The sequence below is a fragment of the Arachis hypogaea genome, chromosome 19, assembly GCF_003086295.3.
Source record: "Arachis hypogaea cultivar Tifrunner chromosome 19, arahy.Tifrunner.gnm2.J5K5, whole genome shotgun sequence".
Taxonomy (NCBI): domain Eukaryota; kingdom Viridiplantae; phylum Streptophyta; class Magnoliopsida; order Fabales; family Fabaceae; genus Arachis; species Arachis hypogaea.
This window is the reverse complement of record NC_092054.1, coordinates 17,805,973-17,817,553: the sequence shown is the minus strand read 5'-3', so window position 1 is coordinate 17,817,553 and position 11,581 is coordinate 17,805,973. Positions and strand designations below refer to the sequence as shown.

Genomic DNA, 11,581 nt, shown 5'->3' with positions numbered 1-11,581 from the left:
AAATAATAAAAAAATAGCCATTTTCCTCTCAAGTCTCAAGTTCCTTCTATTCCCACTCTTTCCTTGCATTTTCTTCTCAAAGGAACAGACCCTTTCTTAAGTTTGGGATGAGAGGCCTACATTAAAAAAAGAAGCGTAGTCGTTAGCATAAATCAAAAAATAAAAATATAAGAAAAGAAGAGGAAGAAGAAGTGTAGTTTGGCGTCTTCCCCATGTGTGAATATATAGAATAACTTCAATTCGGTTGACTTATTTCTTGCAACACTATTTGCAGAGTTCAATCAAGCTTCTATCGTCCACTACAAACCCATCATCAAAAGGGTAAAAGACGATTCCGGGTAAGTAGTAATACTATTGTTCCAAAGTCTTTCAGTTTCATCATTATTCATCTTTGGGTTAAAACTTAAAAGTTAACTACAAGAAGATTTAAATTAAAGAGTGTAGGAAAACGATGGTTATATGAGCAAAAGTTTAATCTGATCTCTATCATCATCAGTCCCTAAGTATCGATGGAATTTGATATATTTCAATGTTTTTTCTAGTGCAGTGATTTCTTCATTACACAATTATTTCAAACCAAAAGCAGTATTTATTTGCCTTAATTTGGATTCGTAGGATATATGATCTATGTTATCTAAGAAATTAAAATTGTTAAAAATAGTATTAAAAAAAAATTGGTGCAAAAGAATTGATCTTGAGAGAAAGATAGACAGTTGATAAAATAGTCAAAGTAGGATATTGCAATTTATAGATGTTTTGAATTTACTCATAAATGAATTATTTTGTCAAGATATTATTTTTTGTTGTTTTTTATGATGTCTAAAAATTAATAATTAATTGCTAAAAATGTTAAATCATATGGCACATGCATAAAATTCAAAATAAAATTAATACTTAATTCACCATAAAATTGATCTTTCTTCTTTTTTTTTTTTTTTTTTTGATACATATACTTCAGAGTTCAATCCTATGGCACATGCATCTTTTTCCCGAGTATCTCAGATGGCATATGTTATATTTGTGTGTCTCTTGCTTATTCTGAAACCGAAGGGTGTGGCTTCTTCTTCCGAAAATGCCCTTAAGATAAAGTATGATGTCTTTGTTAGCTTCAGAGGCCCGGACATCCGACGAGGTTTCCTTAGTCATTTGGTTGACGCGCTTTCTAGAAAGAAAATTAACGGCTTTGTAGATGATAAAATTGAGGTAGGAGATGAAATACCAAAATCACTGATTAGAGCAATCAAGGCATCATTAATTTCACTAGTTATATTTTCACCAAACTATTCTTCTTCACGCTGGTGTTTGGAGGAACTTGCAAAAATAGTTGAGTGCAGAGAAAAAGAAGGCCAGTTTGTGCTACCAGTTTTTCTTGACGTAGATCCCTCAGATGTGCGGCATCAAAGAGGATCCTACGGAGACGCATTTATTAAACATGAGAAGAAATATGACTTGGTCAAGGTTCAACGTTGGAGAACTGCTTTACAAAGAGCTGCTAATTTATCTGGATTACATTCAACAAAATACAGGTATGTCATTTTTTATTTTTCTTGAGGGAAAGATTTCAAATACATTCATTTTTCATTTTTTTTAAATCAAACAAAATAAAAAAAATTCATTTCTAAAGTAAACTACCATTTCTACCCACAAAAGTTGAAAACGCTGACATATTTATCCATAGAAAAAGGAAATTATCATTTGTACCCATGAAATATAGATTTCGCATAACAAAATTATCCAAACACTAAAAAATTACCTAAAATCTTTAAATTACCATTATCTTCACCACCACAACACCTCCTTCACCCAATCACATTTCTAACCCTAACCCTCTTCACCCAGCCACCACCCCTCTTTTCCTTTCTAATCTCAAATCCCACCACTACCCTCTTCATCCAGCCACCGCCCGAAGAGGAGATGCGAGCCAGAACTAAGGAAGGGGGAGCTGTCGCCGCCATCGCCCCTTGCTGTTGTCGGCTCCGTCACATCTGTCGCCGCCATTGATTGAGTCTGTCGCTGGTCTGGAAGGAAGAGAGCGCGCAAGAGATCGGAGAAGGAGGAGAGGGCGACGGCGCCGGTGGGTGTCACTGCCACCATCGTCGTCGACGCTGTTCAGTGAGGGAGGAAGAACCGTTTTTTCTCTTTGTTGTTGTTGCTGCTGCTTTATATGAAGAAGATGATGATGGAGGTTGTTGTCATTGTTGTTGCTGCTGCTTTATGTGAAAAAGATGATCATGGAGGTATAGTGGTGGTGGTGGTGATGGTAGTGATGAAGGAAATGAGATGGTGGTAGAATTTGAGATTAGAAAGGAAAAGAAGGGTGGTGGCTGGATGAAGAGGATTAGGGTTAGAAAGGTGATTGGGTGAAGGAGGTAGTGTGGTGGTGAAGATAAGGGTAATTTAGGGATTTTAGGTAATTTTTTAGTGTTTGAATAATTTTGTTATGCAAAATCCATATTTTATAGGTACAAATGATAATTTCCTTTTTCTATGGGTAGATATGTCAGCATTTTCAACTTTCGTGGGTATAAATAGTAGTTTACTCTTCATTTATAAATTAAATCATTTTACTTTTATTTTTTCCCAACTTGAAACACACTGTGTGATTTATTTTAGACTTTTTATAACAGTTGTTCATAGATTATTAGTTAGAGTTATTATTAGGGATGTCAATGGGGTAGGACGGGGGCGGGAGATGCCTCCCTGCTCCTCATTCCCGCCCTCAGATTTGCTCCACATCCCCGTCCCCATTTCCCGCCGTAGGAGAATATTGCTCCCATCCCCATTCCCTACGGGGCCCCATTCCCCGCGGGGACCCCATTCCCCATCTACATAATAATTCTAACTAATTATTAATTTCCATATGAATAGAGCTACAAGTATCTATCTTATACAAAAACTGCAAGATTTTATACAAAAAGTCTAAATGACACGATGGTGACTTCTTTCGAAATAACGCAATGGGGGGACGCAACGACGAGCCAAAGGAAAAAGCAGTGGACGAGGTGGGAGACGCGGCAACAGAGAGGAGAATAGACACGACGGCAGAGTTACAAAAAGGAACGCCGCAAATAGAAATTACGACGTGGTAAGGGTGATGACACGGTGAGGTGTGACGATGCGGTGAGAAGGGTGACAAGGAGGTGGCTGCAGAGAGGTTGAATGGAGTATGGACAACTTTAGGGATCTCTGAATTGAAGAGGGGTTATGCAAATAAAGATTAGGAGTTTTGGGTTTCTATATATATGTGTGTGTGAGAAATGACTAAAAAACATATATGAGAAATAAACTATTAAGGATAATTCAAGGAATTCATAAATTTCGGGCAATAGCGGGGACGGGGCGGGGATCCCCGCTCGGGTCCCCGCGCCTGCTTCGGGAGAATTTTGTCCCCTACCCCCATCCCCACGAAAAAAATTCTCCACAATCGGATCTCCATTCGGGGCAGTCCCCGCAGGAATCCCCGCGTCTCAGAAAATTTTGCCATCCCTAATTATTATTATTAAAAAAAGATTATTTTTTAATAAATACATTAGCTTTTTTCCTTACCGTATTTCCCAACTTAATAGTTTAAGCACTAAAACGGTCACGGATCGAAATACTATTTAATAATTTGTCACTAATTAATAAATTGCTACATGTACAAGATGCAATTCAAATCCTAAATATTTATGTAAACTGATCAGTAAATTAATCATTAGATTAATCGAAATTGATTAATAAATACACTAGCTAACTTCTACTCTTAGACATAATAAAAATTGAAAATTGTTAGGCGTCTAACCATTTTTTAAACCAAATTTTTAACCAATTTTTTGCGCACTTCTTCTTTTTCGTACACAGGTGAGTACTTCTTCTGCTTCTTCTTTTGTGCCCTTCTTTCTTTAACATTGTTATCATCGTCGCTGCCACCACCGTTGTCTTCTTTTTTATGTTGTTGTTATTTAATTTTTTTTTCTTATTTTTTTCCTCATCCTCTTATATTATCATAATGTTCTACCTCGTTATCATCTTCTTCTTCTCGTATAAAAATTCAAAAAACTATAGCACATATAAATTGTGTTCTATATGCAAAAATTTATATATTGTATTAATAAAATCAGCACAACGCATAAATTTTGGTGTACAAAAATCTTAGTACATAACATAGAAATTTTTGGAAGACTACATACCCAAACCATTGACTCATCCAACTAACAAAATATATTTTTGGCAAAAATTTTTGTATTATGCGCCAAAATTTATATGCTATATGCAAATATTTGTGTTATATTTGTATATTGTACCAATAAAATATGTATAACACATAAATTTTAGTGTGTAACATAAAAATTTTGGTGCATAACATAAAAATTTTAATGTGCAGTACATAAATTTTTTGAGGACTACATACTAGGATTATTGACTCATCCAACTAATAAAATACATTTGCAATAAAAATTTGTGTTATATACAAAAATTTGTATACTACATCGATAATGTTGTATTATGTACAAAATTTTTTGTGCTATACTTTAAAAATTTATGTGTGCCACATTAAAGTGCAAAAAAGTAAAAATAATAACATATGCATGCATTTTTTTAAGGAAAAATATAGGTAGACAATAAAAATACTAAATAATGTGAAGTTGGATGTTCATTTCACTATGTATACAGATGATTATTTTAATATTAAAATTTAGGTAAATAATTTAAAAGTGTAGTGTATTTTTATTTGATTAGTAGTTGTTCATATTGTTCAAAAAAATTATTGTTTACCTAGCACTCTCCTTTTTTTAATTAGTCTTGCACCAACTTATTTGAAGTTAATTACAAAAACAGTTATATATATAACATTACTCATAAAAAATTTATCATACTATTTATTTAAATTCATATATAATATAATCCTAAATGTACACAATAATTAAATAATTACTATCGAGTAAATAGTAAAAATAATCTCTCAAAATTTATCCATTAATTGAGCCGATCCTTTAAATTTTCATGAATTTCATTTTCCCATATGTAAAATCAAAACTATCAATCCCTACTTTGTTGGTCTGATCCTTTGCAATTTTAAGGATTTTACTCTTACATTTAAGTTTTTTATCTGATATAACATATAATTAATAAAGGAAAAAAATATATACTTTATGACATCCCTTTATATCCAAAATTACTAAGGCAAAAAACTCTGAAAATATTGTCATTCAATACATCTTCCTTGTTTTTTAGGAATGACTATGGGCTCCTTGAAGCAATCATCAAACATCTGATAAAGAGATTGAATCATGAGCAGAAATATATCTCAAGAGGGCTTATTGGAATTGGCAAATCAATTGCACTCTTAGAGTCAGAATTGAATCCGGAGTTAGGAGACGTGCGTGCTTTGGGAATTTGGGGAATGGGGGGCTTGGGTAAGACAACTCTTGCATGGGAAGTGTTTAACAGCGTAAACTCACAGTACGAAGGTTCTTGTTTTCTGGGAAATGTAAGGGAAAGTTCAGCCAGGGAAGGAATATTTTCTTTGAAGAGCAAACTTTATTCTGAACTCATAGGTGAACCAGACTTAAAAATTGATAGCTCAAATGGATTGCCCCCTTTTCTTGAGAAAAGACTTGGTCGAATGAAGGTAATCATTGTTCTAGACGATGTCAATGATTTTCGGCAACTGAAAATACTATTTGGAACAAGGGAACAATTTGGACCAGGTAGTAGAATCATTGTAACATCCAGAGATAAGCAAGTGCTCCATACAGAAGTTGATTTTATCTACGAAGTTAAGCCATTACAAGTTGATGAGGCGCTTCGACTTTTCAATTCGATTGCCTTCAAACATGAACATCGTGATCTTGAGATGGAATTTCATGAGCAATCAAAAAAGGTGATCGAGTATGCCAAAGGTGTTCCATTAGTCCTTGAAGTTCTGGGACACCATGTCCATGGAAAAGGGAAAGAAATATGGGAAAGCCTGTTAGAGAAGCTTAAAAATATGCCAGACAAAGAGGTCCATAATGTGATGAAACTCAGTTATGATGATCTTGATCGCCATGAGAAAAAGATATTCTTGGATATTGCTTGTTTTTTTAAATGGTTACATGTGACAGAGGATTATATAAAACTACTTTTGAAGGATGAGATCAATTCTGTGGCTTTTGTGTTAGAAAGGTTAAAAGATAAAGCCCTCATAACTGTTTCTGAAAGAACTATTGTATCGATGCATGACATTATTCAAGAAACAGCATACGAGATTGTTCGTCAAGAATCTATTGAAGACCCTGGAAAACGAAGCCGATTATGGGGTTCTAATGACATTTATCAAGTGCTAAGAGGTGATAAGGTATATGTCATAATTTGGGTCGGATTCTTTATGGTAATGTTTTTTATTTCTAACATTTTTTAAAATTATTTCTAATATTTAATTTACTAAATTTCATTCTCAATATTTAAAATAAATTTCAATTTTCACCTTTAATGTCCTTGTAAAACTAAATTGAGGAGAAAAAAGCTAAATCGAAAGAAAGTTTACATCTTATCTTATTTTATGTTATCTTAAATCAATTTAGCTTTTCCAGTGTCATTTTTAATTTTTCATTGTTTATTTAAGAGGTCAATTTCCTTTGAGAGTAGGGCATATTGTATAAGAGTAATATTAGGAAAAATTTTGATAAGGATTGAATTAAATGTGATAAGGATAGCATTAAAATTTATTTCAAAAGTTAAGAATAAAATTAAGAATTTAATTTTAATGCATTGACAATGTAAAATAATTTTATACGTATATTTAATTACGTAATGTCATATCAATAAAAATAACTACTTTTCACATTAACTACGTAAATAATTATCGAAAAGAACAGATGTGATTATAAAATTGTATAAAATACTTGACATTATAAGTGCATCAAAACTAAACTCTAAAATTAAATTAAATTATATATTAGAAACTAAAGCATACTTTATTTGTCAAATATTTTTCTTTCTTTCAGAAAAAGGTAAAAATTATTTTTATAAAATTCTAAAGATATTTGTGATAACATTTTTTAGAAAATAATTTTGATAAAATTTGAAAACAAATTCTTTAAGTTTAAAAAAGCAATATATAACTTTTAAAAGAAATATAAAAAAATTGACTCTAGAAAATGTGATTTCGATGGGGACCTGACATTTTTGTAACCAGCAATTTGTGAACCAAGCAGTGACCGGACAAAGATTACGGTTTTGGATTACTATTGTAAAGAAGAAAACAATGTTGGTCGATTATTAACCGAAAAAAGTTTATTACCGATTTTTCCTAAGAAGAATAGGTGTGTAAATGTATATATTACCAAAAGGCAAACTTTTTCTTTTCCAATAAAAAGTTTGTTTCGAAAAAATTGTTACTTTTTTTTATGGGAAAAAAATTGTTACTTTTTAAAAAGCCGAATATATTCTAAAGTTAATTTTAAAGAGGATTTTATTTTTTGAATGATATATGGTATAAAATATTTGCAATATTTGTAGGGGAGTGAAGCCATTAGAAGCATCTCCGCCAAGTTGCCATTGCTTAATAAGAAGCTGCAGCTAAGCCCTCAAGTATTTGCAAAGATGAGCAACCTACACTTTTTGGAACTTTTAGCTCCTTACACGTGTCCTTCTTATTTCCCACAAGATCAGATGAGTTTGTATTTTCCTGAAGGGCTTGAGTCTTTGCCTAATGAACTAAGGTTTCTTCTTTGGATGCACTACCCTATGGAAGCCTTGCCAACTCAGTTTTCGGCTGAAAATCTTCAAATACTCTCCTTGCCCGTTAACCGAGTGAAAAAACTTTGGCATCAAGAGCAGGTAACAAGCAAACATGCTAGTCTTTTATAATTTCAAATCCATGGATAGAAACATAGCCAAATAAGGTTTTATTAACATGAATGTCCTTATATTTTCATCCAAATTTACAATGAACTTTTTTGAATTTCAAATTTCTACAGTATATATTCTGTATTTAATCATTCTCACTTTATATTTATACAATGAATTATCAAGTATAAAAATTAAGAATAAATTAAACTTATATTTCTATGATTAAAAGTTTAGAATCTATCATGAATGAACGAAATTAATTTTTTAATTTTAAATAATAAATGATGCTAGATAACCAATAACTTTTTTGAATGAACAACTACCAATTAAATCAAAACACACTACACTTCTAAATTATTTACATAAATCTTAATATTAGAATAACTATACGCACACCTAGTGAAATAAACATCCAATATATTCATTATTCACATTGTTTAGTATTTTCATTATTTACCTATACTTTTTCATAATAAAAATATCAAAACATTAATTTCATTCATTAATGCAACAGTCAATATTCCAAACTTTGAGAAAACTCCAAAATAGCCCTGACAATTACCTCAAAAGACAACAAGGTCCTTGACAAAAAAAAAAAACTTCAATCCGGTCCCTGACAATTACCTCGAAAGGACAACGAGGTTCCTGTGAAAAAAAATCAATGTTGATTTTTTTGGCACAGGGGCTAATCAGTCCCAAAAAAAAATATCAGGGATCGGATTAGATATTTTTTTTTGGAGGCCTCGTTGTCCTTTCGAGATAATTGTCAGGATCAGATGTGGTATTCACTCTTTAAATTTACATATATATACTAGTTTCTCTATGCATAAAATCTTGTATTTTATGATTCTATCATCACGACAAAGAAAAAGAATAAAACAAAAGTAAAACTCAAATCAATTTAAAAAAAAAAATTAGTTGAATATTTTAGTTTTCAAAAAAAATTTAACTATTAAATTAACTCTCTACTTTTTTTTGTTAAATAAATTAGTCTTCATCATTATTTGATAAAGAATTAAAGACATAAAAGTCTCTAAAAGTTTTTTAAAGTTTCAAATCAGTTCTTATATGTAGACGAGTAATTTAATATGAAGAATGATTTATCTACAAAATAAATTTAAAGATTAACTTTGTAATTAAATTTGTTGGAGTCTAAAATATTTGACAAAATAATTTTAAGAATTAATTTGGAATATTACATAAAACATAAAAGGTAAATTCGGTTTTATTCACTAAAATTTAGAGTAAATCTTAATTTCATATCGGATGTTTAAAATATTATATTTTTTTTCTAACTAAAATAAAAAAAAATTTCTAAAAAATACCATTTTTCTATTATTGTTGTTTACTACTTAATCACTTATTCTTTTATCAAGTTTATTCTTAGATCACTATTGATACTCCTTTGACTATTATAATTATAATAATTGTGATAGTTAAAAAAAATTAATTTTGACAAAAAAATAAAAAAGTATGATAATATAAAGCTTTTAAGACAAAATAAATATTTTAAATATTAAAAATAAAATTAGAACTTTGTTAAATGTTTAAAACTAAATATTTTTGGTAAAAATAAAATATATACACTACTTTTTTCTCATTGTACAAGAGTAAGATGTGACGTGAGTAAAAACATGTGCACTGTTCCACTAACATATTAGCAATATATTAGAATAAAAAAAAATAGCAATACATTATACAGTCAGGACAGTGGATATTCATGAAATATCTCATCCATTGTTAAATATTTCAATAATGTTTGAAAAAAAAGTTTAAAATAATCTAAATTTATTTTAAGAAAAGTATAGATAGACAATAAAAATATTAAATAATGTGAACAATGGATATATCAAATGTTCAATTTACTATATGTGTGGATAGTTATCCTAATATTAAGATTTATGTGGGTAATTTGGAGGTGTATACTTTATTGGGTCAATTTTAGATTCTATTGTTTAATAAAAGTTATTGTCTACCTAGCAAAGGATAATGACTTTTGTGAATAATCTACTTAAATTATCTACTTAAATCTTAATATTAAGATAACTATCTACACATATAATGAATTCAACATCCGATATACTCATTATACATATTGTTTAGTATACTTTTCCATATTTTAACTGTAGTTTAAATTAGAGATTTAGTTGAAAACTTTTTCACAATGAAGGAACTCGATTAGAAATTTTTTAAATACGAGTAACTAAAAAATAGAGTGAAACTATGTATGTAATGATTACTGATGAAATCTTCATTTGTTAAGTGTTACAGAATCTTCGAAGTTTAAAGAGAGTTAGCCTTCTATGTTCCAATCAATTAACAGAGTCACCAGACTTTTCAAATGCAACAAATCTTGAAGTGCTTAATCTCGGTTGGAGTTCAAAGTTGATTCACGTACATCCATCTGTTTTCTTTAGAGGCTCACACTTGTACCTTGCACTGCTTTTACAGCCTATCATCTGCTCTCTCTATCTCGATGGCTGCACAGCACTGAAGGAATTTTCTGTTATTTCAATGAATATGGTAAAGCTGTATTTAGATCACACAGGGATCAAACAACTGCCTGCATCTATTGGAATTCAAAGCAAACTTGAAGTGCTAAGTGTAGCAAACAGTACTATTGAGTACTTGCCTGAAAGCATTAAGCACCTCTTGAGGCTGAGAAGCTTAAATTTAAGGGATTGCAGGGAGCTTCAAACTCTACCGGAGCTTCCCCCTAACATCGAAGACCTAAATGTTGAAGGTTGCATATCACTGAAGACCGTGTTGTTCCCTGTGACTGTAGCTGAACAAATGAAGGAAGAAAGGAAAAAGGTCGCATTATGGAATTGTGTGGCATTGGATCAACACTCTCTTGAGGCTATTGGCTTGAATGCACAAATCAACATCTTGAAATTTGCACATCAACATTTGTCCAGACTTGAAAGTGACAGTTACCAAGATTATGATGCTGATGGAGCCACCTATGTGTATCCGGGAAGCAGAATTCCGAAGTGGTTGTTGCACAGAACAATTGGCGATCACATAACCATTGATGTCCCATTTGGTCTGCCTTCCAATCAGTTAGGCTTCATTTTTGCTTTCATTGTTCCGAAAGTTGCATCTGAAGGTTTGTTTTTAAACTTTAGCCTCAGTGTGGGTGATGATGAGGATGAAGGGAACAGTATCAAGTTGCGCTTGCCTAGGCCAGGTCAAGAAATTGCATCGGACCACGTGTATCTGATGTATGACGTGGCATGCTCTAACTACCTAAGTAGTAAAGCCAAATCTCAGGCACAGTTTAAAATTAAGGTTAGTGTGGCATCAGAGTACACGCCGTTGCTATTGAAAGGATTGGGGGTCAGCCTTGTCATTGTGGCAGAATATCAGAGTTTCGTTCAACAAATGAAATGGCTTGACACAACTTCAATAACAAGAGAAACGGATTCATATAATTGTGAACTTCGATATCAGAATTGTTCTCTTGAATTTGGGAAATTCTATGGTACCCAGTGCTTATTTCAACAACATGTGCACGCGCTTGGAGCAGGCCAAGGAGGGGTGTATTAGTTAAGTGTTTGAAATAGAGTGAAGTTGGATCAGTGTATTATAAATTTAAATTTTGTAGCAAATAGAAAAGGTAATTTGGATGAAGGAATAATTTAGATGAATAGTTGAAAAAAATTAATAGAATTTATTATTGATAGGTTAAAAAAAGAGTATAAAAATATTTTAATAACTTAATATGTTTTTCACTTATTTAATTACAATGAATTTTATGATAGTC

The 11,581-nt window shown here is 31.5% G+C and overlaps 1 protein-coding gene across 1 annotated transcript; it reads left to right on the top strand.

Moving 5' to 3' along the window:
• LOC112779922 (TMV resistance protein N) lies at positions 1-11,581 on the top strand. The gene is made up of 5 exons (XM_072228885.1): positions 1-338; positions 959-1,526; positions 5,215-6,319; positions 7,483-7,803; positions 10,087-11,581. The coding sequence occupies exons 2-5, from the start codon at positions 970-972 to the stop codon at positions 11,362-11,364; spliced, it is 3,261 nt and encodes a 1,086-aa protein (XP_072084986.1). The 5' UTR covers positions 1-338; positions 959-969; the 3' UTR covers positions 11,365-11,581.